The 19317-nt window shown below is 35.2% G+C and overlaps 2 protein-coding genes across 3 annotated transcripts; both read right to left on the bottom strand.

Moving 5' to 3' along the window:
• Positions 1 to 650: 650 nt before the first annotated feature.
• hoxc11a (homeobox C11a) lies at positions 651 to 18352 on the bottom strand. Of its 2 annotated transcripts, XR_008639499.2 has the most exons (3): positions 18060 to 18352; positions 15621 to 15846; positions 1448 to 1588 (listed from the first exon to the last, which is right to left on the bottom strand). XR_008639499.2 is itself a non-coding variant. In XM_055187455.2 (2 exons), the coding sequence occupies exons 1-2, from the start codon at positions 3594 to 3596 to the stop codon at positions 1356 to 1358; spliced, it is 1056 nt and encodes a 351-aa protein (XP_055043430.1). In that variant the 5' UTR covers positions 3597 to 4307; the 3' UTR covers positions 651 to 1355. The 2 variants fall into 2 exon arrangements, 1 of the variants encoding a protein (XP_055043430.1); XM_055187455.2 differs by lacking the exons at positions 15621 to 15846; positions 18060 to 18352 and adding an exon at positions 2774 to 4307 and having other exon boundaries at positions 651 to 1588.
• Positions 10063 to 15614, bottom strand: hoxc12a (homeobox C12a). The gene is made up of 2 exons (XM_055187459.2): positions 12846 to 15614; positions 10063 to 12102 (listed from the first exon to the last, which is right to left on the bottom strand). The coding sequence occupies exons 1-2, from the start codon at positions 13429 to 13431 to the stop codon at positions 11864 to 11866; spliced, it is 825 nt and encodes a 274-aa protein (XP_055043434.1). The 5' UTR covers positions 13432 to 15614; the 3' UTR covers positions 10063 to 11863.
• Positions 18353 to 19317: the final 965 nt, after the last annotated feature.

Below are 19317 nucleotides of genomic sequence, written 5' to 3'. Positions count from 1 at the left end.
GTAAATGTGTATATGAAGACATTATCTCTGGATGTGAACCAACTGTACTGTGTACGATATTACAGAATTGGTTTGTTGCAGTTACAGGCTATTAATGCATATATTTAAACGTTTCTTAGTTTCCCCCTAGCAGTCGGACTTTCTTGTTTACTATTTACTGCGGAAGTGAAAACCATTGCTTTCGAACAGACGGTGCAATTAAGTCCAAAAAAGCAATTTAGGCCTTTGGCTTTATTGCAGTGTCTAGACTACAAGAGTGGCGATTCCATTTAGTAGGTACTAAAAGATGTTCTGAATTCTTTCGTATTTTTCACGTGTTCAGAATTTCTGGTTATGTTTATTATTCACTTTAAATTTCTTTGAAAGAAATGTTTTTATGGTGTTTAAAATTTAAATGTTTAAGCAGTTCTTGAATTAATCTGGTGCCACTGGAAAACAACAGCTATTGATATCCACTTGTGGGCGAATGACCGGGAGGGACGGCGGCGGATAGAAAGAGTTTTTTTCTTACTTTATAGTGATTTCTGTAATCCATCTTAGATCTCAATTTCAACTATAATATTTGCCAGATGGCACAATGTAATTTCACTTCCACATTATGGCTGCGTATTTTGGTGTCAATGCTCTACAATCAAGTCACAGTTGACATGTAACAGTTTTCCCATTGTTTCTGTTTATTTTTGATTAATATATGTGTGGTACACAGGCCAATTTTGATCGCTGAGCCTTTTCTCCGCAAAACAGGAGAACTTTGGGTGTACAGCAAATAATTTAAAGAATCAAACAACAAAGCTCACAAGGTCGCAAGGGCAATGAAAAGGAAAATAGCAGCAGGGATAGGGCGAGAATACTCAAAATAACATTATATTTACATTCACAAAAGCACATTGCATAATTTCTGTACAAGGAATACATTATTACAGACTGTACAAGTCACAGTTTTAAATGGTGAAAACATAAAAAATTATGACATCTCCAGATCTGAACCAGAGTCGAGTGTGTTAATGTACATATATACAACCAGAAAAAGGTAAAACGGTAAATTTTAGAATATATTATAGTAGGCTATAATATATATGACCATTCTCAATGTAAGCATTTATGTTACTTGAATTAAGTGACACAATCATAAAACAACATTACTCTAGTTCGTCAATCCAAACTAGAAATGCCTGTTTATCAAAGTAACATTCTCCATCTTTGTCCCCACCCTGCCTCAAACCTGTTTCTATCCTCAGATGACTGTTGATACTATTGTGGGCCCTTGCAAAACATACCGACTAAGGTTTTAGATTGGCATGTTTTTCGCCGTACGTTTAAAGAACAATTAAATAAACCTTAAAACATTTTAATAATTACAGCAACGGATTCCCGGAAAAATACTGTAAGCGATCTCTGCTTAATTTCTTTTCCTTCATTCTACGATTTTGAAACCAAATTTTAACTTGTCTGTCAGTAAGGTTTAGCATTCTGGACAGCTGCAGTCGTTTCTCCTTGTTGATGTAAACGTTAAAGAAAAATTCTCTCTCCAGTTCACGAATCTGAAACTTGGAGTATGGGCATCTCTTCTTTCTTGTGCGCGGGGTACCTTGGGATAATCAGAAAGACATCTTACATGAATATCAAACATTTTTTTATTTTTCAGAAAAAAATAAACAGTAGGATGCTTTTTAAAACCCACACAAAATGTTCTATATAGATTTCCAATGTCACAACATTACGTTGTCATAATTTCTTCGCATCTAAGGTTACTGTTATGTGGATACGTACCCAAATATGCTCGTCAATCCAATGCAAATCTAAAACCACGACGTAAATTGTATAATAAATATGAAAAACACTTAACTTAGGCAACTATAAACAAATTGATGCGCATTCAAAGACTTACTGCCGTTTAATTTTATGATCTTAATATGGTGTTTTCTATGTTTATCAATTTTCCTTTTTGAATGTTATGGGCTAAATTAAATGCCCCTTGACCGTAAAGACGCAAAATTGTATTTTCTTTGATAAACCTCCTATAACTAAAGACAAAACCATATCACTGTGGGCCCGAGATACTGATTTTTGTGAATGGCCGTGGAGGTTAACACATTTTGGTAACTATCAAATAGTCTGAGTAGCCCAGCACACACAAACAACAAAATATGAATCTGTCTAAACTGAGGTTGGTGTTTTTGCAAGAAAGCTATTAACGCCTATATCGTGTAGTAATAAATTCTCCTTAGCAAGGAGGAATTTCTCTAAAAAGTGACATCAGGTGACAAAAATTGGTTCATTTCAAATTAGACTGAAACACAACTGTTAGACATGTATGGGTAACCAGCCAGATAATGCCGGTACACCCAACATTATGGCCATTGACTAACAGCACGTTTCACAGCTAATAAGGGCTTAGCTAGTTTTCATTCAAGCTGCTAAAACAAAATTCACAGTATGCCAAAAGTAATGTTCTGCCCAATTGGTTTTTACCCCAGAAAGCTAAACAAGAAAATCCCCTGAAATGCTCGACGCAAGTTCATGATCAAAGTTAGCATTTGTCACAATAGCGCGCTCTTAAAATTTCACAGACTCTGGGATAGTAGCCTCTGTGTATAACATCCTTTTTTTTTCAAAGCGCTTTCCCATCGTAAAAATTCTTTTCGTTGGAGGAAAGAGCTTTGTAGGTTATAATAAAATCCTTTGAATGCTTATAAAACTCCACATAAAATCTGACCGACAAAACACCGGGCTAGTCCCTTAACCTTTCCCCATTTACAGCTTCGGTACCTACTCGAGTGACTGCTCTTGCTCGCGTTCCCGTCCTTAGTAGCTGCCGACGTACACGATCCCGAATTTGTATGTTCCTCATCATCATCTGGGTCCTTTTCCGGCTCTGGACCCGCCGAAGCAGCTGTGGGTTGCTGGGACGACGTTTCTAGTTTGTTCATCTCGTTCTTTTGTAAACAGTGGTCTGGTTGATTGTCCGCACTACAATAAGCTGTTTCAAAAAAACGATCAAAGCCTTGAGGAAGCACGTTGTTTTTCCCTACGCCGGCGTAGAAACCAGAAGAGGGGTGATTGGAGTTTGCATGATGCTGGTGGTGGTGGTGGTGGTGGCTGTACACACTCTCATTTTTCATGAGCATTTCTGTCATGGTGGCTGGCGGAAGACAGTCTCTGTGCACCAGATCTTCTCCTGAGTAGCAAGATGCATAGTTGGTTCTGTGGTGCCACTTGCTGGACGGGTCTAGACCGTAAGAAACATCTCGCACCGGTTGCACTTGAGACAGGTTTGTGGAATAGGGGTATGTGATTTGCCGCGAGGGGCCCTGTGGAAGGAACGAAGAGACGGCGGAAAATTCTGGTACGTAGTAGGTGCAGCTGGGGAGGTAGATATTAGAGGCACAGCCTGTTCTGTCGCCGAACTCGGATGTCCGGTCTTTACGCGTCTGGGAGCAGAAGTTGCCCAGATTTACAGAGTTGAACATCTTTCCCCTGTAGCCCGTACTACAGATATGATGTTTTGGATTCGAGCTGCAGAAGGAGAAAATTTGGGAAGGCGAGATGACGCGCAATCCGTCCCGCAACACGTGATCGAAAGTAGATATTGTCATATATCAATTTGGAACACATGGATGTGTAGGAGTGGTTCAGCCGGGTAAGATACGTGAGATTCAAACGATTAATTTTCAAATCATGCAAGACCATGTAAAAACAGTAACAGGTTTTGTTTGCCGTTTTAATTTAGTTTTACGAGAAAGTACTTTGGTGAGTGCGCGTGTGTGTGTGTTGAAGACTGTATCTGAATATCGCTGATTTTATGAGATTGACGAAATATGTATTGATTTTATCTAGTTTGTGTTATGTTCCTATATCTTTTGCATGCAACAAAACTATGTTGTTCTTGAAATAATGACATTTAAAGATACATGATATTTATTGTGTTTATAGATGCGTTGAGAGCACTTAAATGCTCGAATTTCATAGCACTACCAAAACACTGTTTTACTGTTGTTAAAATATACATACCTTTTGCGACGTACCGTGTCATATTATTGGTTTTACGCAGTTTACACATGCATTTATTGATCATTTGAAAAGCATATGTGTCATATAGATGTCACGTGCCAGCTCCACCCAATTCGTGCATGTACTAATGGAATATGTGAGAGTTTTATATGTCTTTGAAGTTTGATATGTTTTAGAAAAAGGTTCAATTTTTGTTAACATTATGTGCAGAACAAGATGTCCAGATAAAAACATACTTTCCACTTACAGTTTTTTTTAAATCGTTTTGTTGTTTAGGAAGAACTACGAATGGTGCAATTGTTCATAAAGGATGACTTTAGCGTGCATGTAAAACACTGTTTTAACTAATAAAATGAATAAAATAAAATAATGTATAATACTATTGTGTTCGTGCTTCCTTACACCTCTCCACTGTATCTTATTACATTCAACATGTGTAAAGAATACATCAAGAAACATCATGGATATTTTATCCCTATTAAAATTGTATGAGATGCATTTCTTTAAGTCAAAATAGTTATACCGTTTCAGTATATACCCTTTATATAAAATATTTTCGACGTGTTCTCGTTTTTCATTAAACTTCTTTAATATTTAAATAATTGTACTACCTTTCTGTAATACATATTTTACATGCTTACATTGACTCTTACTATTTATTACAAAAAAAATCGTAAAAAAAAAACTTTAAATAACAAAATATGTTTTGAATATTTTGCACTACGCTAAAATATATCTGCCCAATATTTATTATTATTTTTTATAAACTATTAATTCCTTAACAAGTCTTTAGCTATTTGAAGACCTTTTTCTAAAACATCTCGCTAAGCAACATATACAAACGCACTCTTTTTAAAGTAAACATTTGCATATTTTATTTATTTTTTGTTACTAAGGTCGTAAACACTATTTCACCGAAACTTTCAAGCATGTTATTTATTCAAAACAGTGTAACCAGATTATTTTCTAACGCTAACTTAGTTTCTACAATAAAAATAATAATAATAATAATGAAGAAACAACTTTAAATTGTGTAGTTTTGCATAGTTACCCACGTATGTGGCAATGACTTTATGAGCCCTCTCTAAACTGACAAAAGGTTCGTGTGCAATATGCCTGCAACCAAGTACAAAGAAAGTAGACAGCTGCCCAGACCCAGCACTTGAATTTGACCACTAAAATTCTCACTGCAGCCATTAATGGCTGTTTGGCCGAAAAGCCTAGAAAAGAAAAGACCAATAAATGAAAGCATTATATAAAAATGAACAGCAGATGCAATGCAACGATATACGGACTATCTATGCATATTCAGTCGTCCAGATGTGCAAGTTAAAGTATCTAAATTATGTTTTCAAATTCCCCGTGTTTTTCTACTGAAGGTAAGTTTTTCATGTGTGTCAGCTATTTAGATGTCACGATACAGCTTAACACTGCACAAGATACACTGCACTAACTCGCTGTAGGACCCAGAAATCAACAAGGCGCTGCTTTTTCCTTCTCTAAACAAGCACTATATCCTCACAAATCCACAGCCCCTGCTGGAGATTTCGACAATTGTGGATATTGTGGTGTAGTAGTTGAATTGAGGGTGCAAGTTCAGCTGAGAAGAAAGGCTAGAAAGGCGTTTAGAGTCAGAGACAGACAGAGGCGTTGTAAATGTTTGCCACTATCTTCCTAAAACCATCACTATGAAGAGCCGTGATCTTTATGACTATGCCAATGGAATTTTAGCAATGCCTTGCAGTAAAGGACTATAATTACAGACTTAAAGTGCAGCTGCATTGGACGTCACTTACAAATGTTGCTAGGACTAAAACGAGGTGTAACATAGTGGTAGGCTACTTGCCTAAAACCTCTCAGCATTTACCCTGCACAGACGGCCAGTTTAGACCATAATGTTTCGTGCAAAAAATATTTTTTGCTTCAACGCTTGTACGTCGAAATACTATGAAACACACACAGCAATCGTGATCTATCAACCCTACAACAGTTTTAGGCTACACTCAAAGACCCTTCATTTTACCTCTAGGGCTAGAACCTCACTGGGGCTAAAAAGGGAAACTGTGTAATAACATTACTGTCCCCTCATGGCCTAGATAAATTTAATTGGATGTAAGTCGGGCTGTTAAACTCGCTGGTATGAGCTGTGAACAGTTTCAAGCAACAACAAAAATGGCTCTCTTTTTTACTGGTCTCTGTAAGTGCATCTAGCTGTGGAGCATTAGCACATGCAACCAGTACCCACATATATCAGCTAGATTTTAAAACCACAAAATACCACAACCTCGGTATTTTATAGTACAGTAATAAATTCTTAATAAAGTAACAGCATTCGTTGTTTTGAGATAATAAATAAGCAGTAAGCGTTGAAATATTAAGTACATTTTTTTTATTTAGTTACTTAGTGTATATTCGATTTAGAGAATATCTACCTTTTAGAGAGACAGAAAATAGTGTAAATTTTTATAAAACTAATTAAAAAGTATAATAAAACTTTTGAGGGGTCGTTAAATACTAATGTGATTTTTTTTATTCGTTCCATAAATGTCAGAAAAGCACAATTATTGTTAAATATTATTTAAAAAAAAATTAATACGCAGCATTGTTCATCAGTCTTGGATCTGATTGGTCCATTTAAAATATTTAAGAATGATTAGTAAATGTTGATATTATGTACACCTGCTTGAAGTACGTGGCAGAAATGAAGTATATCAAATGGAGAATTAAAAGCCGTAAATACCGGGATATGCCTGTATTGTAGGCTCCGTTACTTTCGATAATATTTGTCCTCAATATAAGTAAAGCAGAGGCGCCGAGGAGGGCCAGTTCAAAATGGATGCAACCCAGCATAACCAAATTACTCCACAGACTGCAGTATAATGCACTTAATGTTTTCTTTTAGGTATTCGTGTCAAATTGTTTTGAGGTTTTTTTTCCAATTTGAAATTTGTGTATTTCTTAAATATTTTTCTTTCCGTTTTAATTACTGATTTCTATATTGATTCTACCAGGGAGAAGAGGTAGACAAGACGATATTACATATTACATATTAATTAATTACATCATATTTATCTATCTTCTCCTTAAATGTGATTTCAGTCTGGTCGCAAATTTAATATAGCCTATTGAAATTTTTGTTTGTCAAACTGATTCGATGACGATAACTGGCTGGCAAACCAAAACCCTTTTCTGCCCCAGGGCCTGATGTAGACGAGATAAAGGTTTGTACTCAAAACAAATCTCTAATATTGTTGCTGACTTGTTCAAAACATCATTTGTTATAAATAACAAAAAGAAAATAGCTCATGAAATCGTTTAATTTAACGCCAGCATTGAAACTTGACATGGTTTGAGAGGGGCCGGTGGTGTCAAAAATCATAGAGCTTAACTCTAGTAAAATAGGATACGTATGTAGATATGACCTTTTTAAAACTATTACTGGATACCCAACTAGGTAAAAAGCGTGTAATATGTTCTCTAATATATCTAACGCTGCAAAGCCGACTTGTGTAGGCGCTTTCCTAGATCTAATTTTAATACGCAAAATAACTAAATATTTTAAGGTTAATTACAAATACCTGGTTTAGTTTTAAATCCATGATAATGACGCTAAATGAATTTAGTCTGTACTAGTCGTCTTGGATACTTGGTATGGGACAGACTAACTTGACCTTCAATTTGGACGTTGCTCCCGCCCACTAAAACAAAGCTAACCAGAGGGGTAGGATAGAAAAAAAGGCCCAAGATGTTATTCTAGTAACTAGTGCAATACCAATAATTTTGGATTGCCTTCATATTGAACGTCACTGCATCGTAGCTTGTGTTTTATATACTTTGCTACTTTGTTGTCCTCTGTTTTTTTGTGTCATCTCTTGTTGTTATTAATGTAAAACTGCGTTGGAATAGTTAAACAATTGTAAAAGCGCTATTTAAATAAAACTGATGTTAACTTCTTGATCGTAAACTTATGTTAGAATCCAAATCAAGTTTTCATTTCTGTTTTGCATACAACGCTAACTAGGGCCTTAGGGTTGCATTATGGTTGACCCATTTATGGGCTACACGTTCTTTGAAGAAACTTATAAATAGTAATTATATTTACATATATATATTATATTCGTTTTCAACTATAACGCAGTCGCCGCATTTAACGTTCTCCAATAAGAACTTAATGCACTGCAATGACTTCTGATACCGGTTAAAGCACCAATAAACCTGAAAGCAGTAGTCATGATCTTTGTGCATGACGCAGTGGAGGATGTTTTGATATCGTGCGCAAACTTTAACGTACTAGCGAAGTTTGGCAAAGCTGTGATAAACACATTGGATGTTAAATGCGAATGCTGCCTTTGCTTCCTAAAAAAATAGACAAATTATTGAAGTCCAAAAAAATAAAAATTACTGAAGACTCAATCCATAATCAAGGAAGGTGTTTGTTACGAAGCAGATGTAAACAATAATAATATTTAGAAATAATACCATCAGATACCACTGCAAATTGCCTGCAGTATCCTAACAAAAACGAATAGCAGCTGTCATTGCTGCAAGTAGTTATTCAATGACGCTGACTTAACATACATTTTTAAATTATGTTTTGATTTTGCCAAAAGTGACGTGTACAATTTTGAAAATACAAACAAAAACCATGAAAAACAAAAAACATTATTAAGGCAATATTTTAAATAAAAGGTAAAGTAAAACCTAAATACAACAAAAACGTATGACTACACTAAAATTATCGCTTTTACAATAGTGATAACATTACATTAAAGAAATGTGAAAAGACGTCAGTTCTCAGGTATACAGTTAATAACATGGTTTACTGATTTATCTAGATATATTTCTTGTCCGGACAAGGAATTTTTTACTGCTGCATAAGCGAAATGCTAATGTTACAGCAAACCTTTTAATGCGCGCATATTCATGAAGCTACAGTCTCTCTCATCGTTGTATTCTTACAGTTATTCACACGCAAAACGCCGCATACACTCACTAACGTGTGTGTAGTTTAAACGAAGGCGAAATCTACACCCCTGTGATTGAAGCAGGGGCGACGGAGGGTTAGTAAACCGCATGAGTACACAAGTTTGGTGCGAAGGGCATGGAGTTCCCTAGTGACCTCTGAGCCGGGGAGACAAGTCGTCATAAACAGATTTGGTCAGTCTCAAAGTCAAAAGCGCCGCAAAGCGCATTAAAGTCATTGTTAAGATTGCAGGGCATTTGCTTTGAAGATAGGCCTTCCTGAGACGAAGCTGTCTGAACGTCAGGTCAGGATGTCCACGATCCCCTCTAGTTCTATTATACTGGTTCTTTATAAATGTAAGATATGTAGAAATTTTAAAATAAGCGTCATCACATATAGCAAATTTAATCAAATTGAATGCAGTTTGACCCCAAGTCCAGATACAGGAAACTCTAAACCTCAGCAGCCTAAGAAAGAGCTAAATATTCTCCTTGCAGTGGACACATTCAGCAATAAACTAGTTAAACAACTAAAATAATAGACATGTTAGTCTGTTCCAAAAAATATATGTCTTTATCCTTTATTTCAAAACAGCCTCCCTAAGCATTATTTGCAGGCGTCTGTTCCATTTATCCACTAGGTGGATGTCTTTGCCATTTTTAAATGCATGGACAAAACACATCAATATTATATAATAGCAATCATGTTGGCAAACACTCATGTTTCAAATTTAGTAAAAGAAGTTTATTTTTTAAATGTATGCGGAATAGTCGTTTGAAGTCGTATCTGCATTTATTATTCTAAAATAATTAAAAACTAATACGATAAAGGATTAAAGACAACTTAATAGACAAATTAATTTATTCTTATTTTTATTGAATGTTTGCAATTTATACTATTACTAGTGTTGTATTATTATTACTATTATTGAAAAATGTAGTGTAAGCGACCAGGTGCTATCCTGTTGTTTAAATATTTTTGCATTTACTTTAGTTGAGTTAGTGTAATTAAACAGACAGAAAAAATACATTAAATGAAATGAAGTTCAAAGACTTTATTCTTCAGAAATTGTAAGACACATAAATGGATACATTCATGAATTCGTAGCTTTATTTACAAGACATTGTAATCGCAAAGTACAAAGTAATGCGACATCGGTGCAACACAGATCATTTATACAACAGACAAATTCACAAAACAATAAAGAATCGGTGGGTTTCAAGACTGGCTATTTTTATATAGTTGCTGATGATGTCATTCATAATTTCATTTGTACTTTCTATAGATTCACAAACAAGGGTTAAAGCAAAGGTCAGTCGCCAAGTTCAGTCAGTCACATATGGAAAAATAGCACCGACTGACCTACCTGTATAAATTCCTTAATTGTACAACTACTAATAATAAACAATAATAATCACATTAATAACAGTAACATCTTTATAAGTTCGATAAGGTGTTTTAAAATAATACATGCGCCATTTCACAATAAAAATAGTCGGAAAACATTTGCTTTTGTCACCTTCTAACTACAGCCATTAGAATCATCATGCAGCAAATATTATTTATTATTTCACTGGCATATATTCAATAATTTGAGTAAATAACGCTAGTATAGTGACGGGTGCTCTAATTTGCAAAACAAGCTTGATGAAAATATGAATTTTAATTCGGTCTAATTTAGTTAGATTGCTACGTCCATTATACTTATAAATGACTTAATCTTTGTTTTAATTTATCGTTGCGCCTCTTAATAATTTTGGGTGACCATGCATTCCTCTCCCAAAAGCGCTGTTGTGATTTAATTAAACAGACCTAAGCGAATATGTCCGAATTACACGGATCAGGGGACGAGCAATCGTTTATGGGGAATTTATGCTTTCAACAATGCAAAGATGACAAAGATAAGAAAAACATTTTTACTAGATAAAAAAGATTAGCAGTAGCAGCACCATGGTGTAGCTTGGCGGCTTAGCTGCAGGCCTAATTAATTACACTTTAGCTATTATCAGGTTATAGATAGGCTAGATGTAACATTTATCAGAATTATTTTCAAATGTTATATATCAACGCAGTGTATCTATTAATAAAAGCTGTTCTGTAATTGCAGTTTACTTATCAATAGCCCAAGATGGGGCACTAACTTCGTGTCCGTGACCGTGAACGTGCCAGCGAACACGTGGCGATGACCGCGGAACGGAGATAAGACTTTGATGGTTTAACGCTCGGGTTGACAGACCCTTATTTAGCGAGAACTGGCAAAACAACATAGATGGGAGATTATTAACATCCAAGTACTCTGATTATGACCATGTATGGTATTTCGGTCTATGGTTTCGAGCTGACAGATTAGAGCATTTGTTCATTTTACTCCACAGAACAAGACCATGACACAAAATGATATTACGCTTTTTAATAATGTTTTTTAAAACTCTGTTAATAAATAATTAGCGGTCATTTCAACGTCATTAATATGGATAAGAACCCATTTTATTGTTCGAGTGCTCTCTCTCACAGCTTATTCACATCTGAATATCTAACTAGCAGTTCATTGCAATATTTAATAAAGTGAGAGATGGCTTAGACAACTTGTTTCTTTCAATACTCTTGAATAAATCATTTCCACCTTATATACTACATACCCAAAATTACTGGGCACAAACCCGCTAAAATAAACACCAGACCACAAACATGGCAAGAGTAGAGTTTTAGAGCCAACATTTGGTCGCATGGCCTTTGTTCCAAAATTCTTAAACGCTTTTTTGAAATCTTATTCGTTTCTGAATGCGTCATGGGCTATCAGAGACTTTCAGAGTAAAATATGCTAATGCCAGATTACCTTTAACTAAATACAGCTGCTGGACTATTATGCAATACATATATACTGTCTTCTTAAAAGAAGGACAAAGCCTGCTCCCTCAGCAACAGTCTCTTTTTCTTCATCCGCCGATTTTGGAACCAAATTTTAACCTGTTGGTCGCTAAGATTGAGCCTGTCAGACAACTCCCTACGTCGCTGCCGAGTGATGAACTCGTTCAGCATGAACTCTCCTTCAAGCTCGGCCAGTTGCAATTTGGAATAGGGTTTTCTCTTTTTGCGGGTCCGGGTGTGCATCGGGTACCACGGAGCACCTAGAAAGGGCAAAACACAGGTCATTAGAAAGCTTTAACTCATCTCATAGGCCACTACTGCATCGCCTATCTATGCACATCCTAATGGCATAAACAATGTGCATTTCTGTCTCAATTCGTGTTGCATCACTGGGCCGTTATAATGACAATTGTTTATGATTCAATGAAACCCCAATGCAATGCAAGTTGTGGTTATGATGAAGTAATCTGTTTACATAAAAAGCATGCCTAAGAACCCCCCACTAAACAAGTTAAATGCACATTAACCCCATAATTGTTCCTCTTTCAAATAACACTAGCTATTTAACAGTTTAAATACATTTTAAATGAGTTCTTGCAGCACGAAAACGCACAGTTTACGAGGCATTAAAAAACGCCATCTTTTCTGTCAACAGAGCAGCTTCCATTTTACAGATTTGCTCTTGAAATAAATACCATGTTTAAAACTGTACACTCTTTTATTTTAGAATCGTCAAGCATTGCATGTGGGATTGCACAATTTTATGGTGTTGTGTTTACTGGTTGTATAAATGACTGGACGCTTCAACCGGTGAACGTGAAGCATTTTAGGGCAACCCCTAGTGGCCTTGAACAACCACGCAAGATGCATGAAGAAAAATCACAACAGATGCTCACTAAATTGATCCCACAAACGGGCATGCAAAAACATAACCTTTGCCTTAGGTTTAGTTATCATTGGTTATATGTTGTTTTTTAGCTGTGAGTGAATGCGAGGGACAAACCTCCTCCTCCTCCACTGGCGATACTGCTTGCGTGGTTTCCCTGCGGTACCAGGGTTTGTGGGTCGCTCGTCTTTCCTCCTTCGTTGAGCACTGAAGAACTGGAGTCGGACTCCAATGACTGACAGGACGGGGGATCTTGGGTCAGATGCTCGGTACCATAATCATACTTTGAGAAGGTGCCACTGTTGCCCATCCCATTGTGCATCCCGTGATCCGACGATACCGATGTCTCTCTTGCTCGCTCCTCTCGTTTGAGACTGTTGCTGTCTGAACAAGACTCTCTATTGCTGCCGGAATTGCCATAATAGCACTTGCTTTCGTCCAGTCGGGTTATTTCACAAGATCGATTAAAAGATGGGTTAATGGATACGGGACTGCTAAAGTAAGACTGAGGATATCCATTGCACGACTCCGATGGATTCCACGGGAGAGAGCAAACATTGTCCCTTCTAGGGTACGAGAGAGACGGTAGCCCCGCCAGCTGTCCCCCTGAGGCTCTAAAATTCGGGAAGTAAAACCTGTCGCCAGTGTGGATGTTTACCAAAGGTCCCACAAACCCAGGATTAAGAAGATTATGCTCGCCCATTTCCGCGGGCCAGACCAACAGCTTCTAGTTTATAGCAATCTGACATTTAACGTAGTTAAACCTGAAGGTGCACCTGATTGGTCATTTCCACGTCACGTGCTGAAGCTTACTCGAACACTGGAAGGTACCACCCACTCGGTCCATTACAGACAAAACAAAACATTAACTTCTGTATTGTGGGTTTTATATGCTTTTTAAAAAATACTATAAACTAACTTATTAGGAAAATGTAAAACTTTTTTCTTTTCCCATAGCTCGCACGATCTAAACTGATCTTATTTTCACTTGCCTGTTTAGAAATATATATATATATATATAGAGAAGTGTCCATAGCCTCGTATAATATCCTTGCAGATAATAAATATATACAATGCAATACTTTCTTCGCAAGAAAATTAAAATTTTCTTGAAGTGCCTAACATTGTTTTCAAACAAATTACTGTTGAATTCAGTGTCAAATAAAGCTGTGATGTGATCTTTTACAGGCTTGTTTTAAAGAAATACTGATGCTCTGTGCTGAGCTCCACTCATATTTACTGTAGTGGGGTCAGCAGGTTGAAATCATTGACTCAGTAAAAGATGATGAAATTCTATAAGGTTATTTTAAGACCGTAGCCTATATTTTAGATAATATGCTCGAGTACACCTCATATGAACAACTTTAACAGATACACCCTATAAATACTCGCAGTCAAACTCTTGGAGGATTGTTACACATCTCACAATTCTTTTATATGAATTTTAACAAGCTGGCAGAAGGCTTTTAAATGATTTAGCCGCTTCAAATACACTACACTGGATAATATTAATTGATTTTTGATTGTAACTATACAATGTGCACGCAAATATTGCTCATATCACTTGTAACGCAACAACATTATGACGTAATATTTAAAAACATTAGGTTGACAAAAAGACAATAACAGCCTGAACTCCATGTTTGGAACAGAGCGGCAAACTGGCTACAAACTGGTGGTAAATTCATGGTTATTTTTGTGGTCTTGTGTTTTGGATGTGAATATTCTTGTTTTTATTTTACTTTTCCCACAAACTTTTTAAATTAATAAATAAACAATTTAGTGTCATATTGGTCGGAATTTGATCTTATTTGGTCTTTGCAAATGGAGAGCGGATACCCATGATAAGATACATAATATAAAAATGCCTGAATATATCTATCTGTTCAATTATTCAAAAGAAAAAAAATGAGTTTACAATTTTATAAACATGTTTCTTTTTATAACAGTTTAACTGTTGATTGTTGATCTGTTCATATGTATGTTGCCTGCAACTGTGTGCGAGTATATGCAGCGCAATTACACGTCTGTAATTGCGCAATAGACATTAGCATTTTTATTTCTTGCAATTATTTAAAATATTATTCTCCATCATCCTGGTATATAACGCATAAGTAATAATTCTAAATGTGTATGTTAAAATTAAAATGTTAAAGTTGCTAATTAGTATTTGTAAATACGTAAATATGAACTTTGGCTGCTAATCTAAAGTTTATTGATTATCTGTATATTTGTGTGAAGAGTTAGAATTATTTATATATTTTTCTATTGTTGCCTGATATCAAACCATCTGAAAAGGGCAAAAATAAGAAGATAAGCTTTATTTTGATTAAGAGAGTCTACGGAAATCCTGTCTACTGACGTATAGGCCTACAAATATTGACGTATTGGCCCACCACCTATAGCATAGACTCGAAACAAGCAAAATTACTACAAACACAGTTCTCTAAATTGACTGGGGATTATTACTCCCGAATTTAAGACACATGTACACGCTTAAAGTCTGGAGCTTGTTATTTTCCATATCAAATACATGTAACCAATTAACACAGACAACAAACGCCATGCATATAACCTTACAAAGCTATAAGGCATTTCACACAAATGTACGGACATTAATGTGTTAAGTATACATGAAATTGAATATGAAGCTACAGAGACCTGACACTTAGTTACTATTTTGAGATAACACACGTGACACATTAAAGTCAATTCTGTCTAACTGGTATCATCTCATTTTTTTCACAACAAAACGGACAATAAAACAAGTTAGGCTACTTGTTTTAACTGGAATGAATAAAGTTCTAACCACTTAATTAATGCATTCCACTGAAACAACTTAAATAGTATCACTTTTTAATGATAATAATTATTTAAATAAACGCCTCTTACCGGATGTATGGTTTAAGTTGAAACATCAAAAAAGTCGAAAAATGCCTAAAATAGTTCAAGGTCAGTGTCTAGTGCACCGCCTGTGCCGCTCTGAGATTGCTGTCTTGGAATCCTTTCCGTCCAGACAGGGCCATAGCGTAAACAAAGGCCTTTTATTGTCTTTTATTTCTGGAAGACAGGTTGGCTCACTGACATTCTTGCAGAGAATTTCCTCCGAGACTAATTTCTGAAAGAAACAAAACCAAATGTAAATTTCAGACCTTATTTCGAGAGAAATAAGTTGATGTGGTCCGACATATTATTATTGTTGTTGATGTGGTTGATGTTAATGTTTTGTTGTTGTTGTTGTTGTTGTTATTATTATTATTATTATTATTAACGTAAGCAAACGTAATAACATCTTATTCAAAACGTAAAACAAAACGGCTATGGTTGCGTTTGCCTTCAATCCCACATTGCATTCGTCTATAATGGTGCTACATCAAATATAGCACATTTATCAATTTCAGTGTTTGGCAATAAAACGAAGTTTTAAAAACAAAGGGACGTCAATATAACGTGACCGCAACAGACAACAGGACAAAAGACAAAAGGTAATTTCATTAAATATACATATGCATGTAGCTTACACAAACACTTTTACATTAGGTTTAAATTATTCTGAAAATCGTCTGATTTGGTTGTTTGTTTTATTTTGCAAAGACTTTTATTATTAAAGTCTAATTAAAGTTAAGTCTAATTAAAGTCTATGCACTTGTTTAGTTTAGGCTCCGAATATTAGGAGTTAGAAAATATATAGAAAATGAAATATAGGGTTGTGTGTGTTTTATATATTTTTCTGTATTTTCTAACTTTTAATGTTTTTTTCTAAACTAGTTTAGGAATACATGCAGTTATTTAAATAAAGCCACTACAAAATAAAACAAACACGAGCACCCGAGTAACTTTATTAAATTATGTAATGTTTGGGAAAAGCAATGTGTGTGTGTGTGTGTGTGTGTGTGTGTGTGTGTGTGTGTGTGTGTGTGTGTGTGTGTGTGTGTGTGTGTTAATTTTTGTACAATATAGTATACTGTTCAGAAAGAGATTTTAGCCACCTCATGAATTTTAATATATAATAACAAACATCTCATTTACCACGTTTCTGAGTGATGTGTCTATTTTCACATTCTTCAAATATCTAGGCTACATTGTTTTATTTTAGTCTTCAAAAAACGCTGGATTGTATTTTACTAAAAAGACGAGCCAGTCACAAAGCCAGTCTACGTGAAGCCGCACACCAGTGAAAAGCGTGTGTCTAAGGAATGAATCTGTACTGCTCACTTCCTGATATTTTCACCATGCCGCCACCAGAGGTTATCAGCCTCCTTTCTCCTCAACCTTGTAAGCTCATTCCTCACGTCAAAGCAGGGCTGCTCAAAAATGGGGAATAAAAATATGCGTGTCCGCGTGTTCTTCTGAACAGGCCCAGTTACATTCAACATCTTAATTATTGGAGCGATTAAATTATAAATCAAACGTAGTAATAAATAAAAATTAATAATTTCTTCCAAAAGTGTCTAATTTGTCCATACAGCCTGTTTTGAAGTTGCCGAGCCGTAACATTTCTGAAGTAAGCATATTTAAACATAACTAATCTTTTTATTTAAAAAGTCCTATAAGAAGATTTATTTTAGGGTCTTTTACGCATTGATGAAGGGAAATAATTTTCAGTAAAATATTTAACTCTATCCTAAATATATTATTTTTCCCTATGTGTGCCGTGTTTAACTTTATGTTCGCTTATGTAGTCTTATTAGTGCAACAAAATGTTTTGTTCCGGTTATAAGTCGTTATATATTTATCAAAATTTATATCAAAATGTGCACTCTATTTCAGCAGATTTCTATATAACTATAAAAGACGCTATATAACTTAGCATCTTTGACCTATGGAAACGTGTTATAAGTGTATTTATATAATCTTAATTTACATCAAAAACAACCTAAAAAAGCAACGTAAACATACATTTGAATGGGATAAAATAATGTGAATTAAAAGAATATTACCTTTAAAATCAATTGAAATAATTTGTTATCTTATTAAAGTAGTTAATTCTATTTTGCCTTTAGAATTCCAACAGTATACTGAGTTTGCATAATTCAATGCAGCATAAATTTATATAAAATAATTACAATTAATTTGCTTAATAATCTACCAAGATTTACTAAGGCTTGCACTAAAGCTATAGAAATATCAAATGTTGCTTTTACGGTGCTGCATTCTAAACCTAAAATGGATACAGGCCTAGCGACACAGAAATGTATGCTTAACAGAAGGGCATAAATAAAACGCCATATAACAAAGTAATACAAGTCCATATCTACATACATAATCAGAACGTCCTTTTAAACACCAGATTCATTTTATCTACACTATATATAAATAAGCTAGCCATACCTTTTAACTTTACTCTGAAGATGATGCTTCTCTTGATATTTGGGAAGTACCCAACGGTGCGAGCCTATGGAATTACACAAGATGACATGACTGTGAGCTTTGTCATTTGGAGACCTAAACGCACTACCTGTCTTCGTGGTCCATATAACCTACACCTCATGATGAGAGAATACAACCATTGGTGGTTATAAGTTATACAAGCAAGGGACCACGGAAGAGAAAAAAAATCACGTTGTTCAGTATTGTGTAAAGAAAGGAGTAATGAACGAAAAATATACGCAGTGTACATTTTTACAATGAAAAAAGACATTGGATATCAGTGTTTTTCCCTGTTTTATGCATTTATGGCATGCCATTAACTCTCGCCGTCTAGACAGGGAAATAACATCTTGTTTGCCAGAAAACAATCCATGGGCAGTGGTGTCCAGCCCCTCTGTTTATTATTCACAAACCTCTGTGATGTCAAGGTCAAAGTGACTGCATAGTCATGGTCAAGGGTAACGATCACGTGACGCACAAACATCTACTATCATGCAATTAACACTACAACATTTGCGGCCTTTGACGTGTTCAAGTTCAGCAATAATAAAAAGAATTTGAATACCTCAGGTATGTCAAAAATAAGATTTTACAACAAAATGTGTGGGTCCATTCTTTAGTCGCGTTATTAATGGCACTAAACTTTCAAAACTATATCAAACACAGAGCAATAATGCCCCGTTTTAGGTAGCATCTGTTTACAAAAACGCATCCTCCCAGTACATATTTTATATCTGTTTAAGAATATAATCTTTATTGTCATTACAAACAGCAAAACGAAACTGGGTGCAACCCTAACGTGCGAGACAAACACTTAAAAATTAGGGCGGGAATATATATATATATATATATATATATATATATATATATATATATATATATATATATATATATATATATATATATATATATATATATACACACACACACACACACACATATACGTCATATACATATACATATACACACACACTATACATTGACAGACATTCGCCGTACGATTAAGACTGCACACATTGCAAATTATGTAAAGTGTTGCACTCCAAGCTGTTAAGTTCAGTATTGCAGATTATGATTTTGTAAAGTATTGCACTTTGAAATGTTCAGTACAGCATTGCACATTCTGAATTGTTGTATTGCCCATTCAGTATATGGTAAAAAGCAATGTTTTGTACAGTATTAGGGTTAGGGCAATGAAGCTGAAAACATAAAACATTAC

The sequence above is a fragment of the Misgurnus anguillicaudatus genome, chromosome 13 (genome assembly GCF_027580225.2).
Source record: "Misgurnus anguillicaudatus chromosome 13, ASM2758022v2, whole genome shotgun sequence".
Classification (NCBI taxonomy): Eukaryota; Metazoa; Chordata; class Actinopteri; order Cypriniformes; family Cobitidae; genus Misgurnus; species Misgurnus anguillicaudatus.
Note: the sequence above shows the minus strand (reverse complement) of the source record. Positions and strands in the feature narration are given on the sequence as shown.

What these genes read in the sequence shown, in the direction of transcription:
- hoxc12a (XM_055187459.2), bottom strand. Translation starts at nt 13,431, where the DNA reads ATGGGCGAGCATAATCTTCTTAATCCTGGGTTTGTGGGACCTTTGGTA. An exon ending in CGCCAGTGGAGGAGGAGGAG is followed by an intron (nt 12,103 to 12,845) that starts GTTTGTCCCTCG and finishes TGCCCTTTCTAG; the next exon opens with GTGCTCCGTGGTACCCGATG.
- hoxc11a (XM_055187455.2), bottom strand. Translation starts at nt 3,596, where the DNA reads ATGACAATATCTACTTTCGATCACGTGTTGCGGGACGGATTGCGCGTC. An exon ending in GAGCAAGAGCAGTCACTCGA is followed by an intron (nt 1,589 to 2,773) that starts GTAGGTACCGAA and finishes GATTATCCCAAG; the next exon opens with GTACCCCGCGCACAAGAAAG.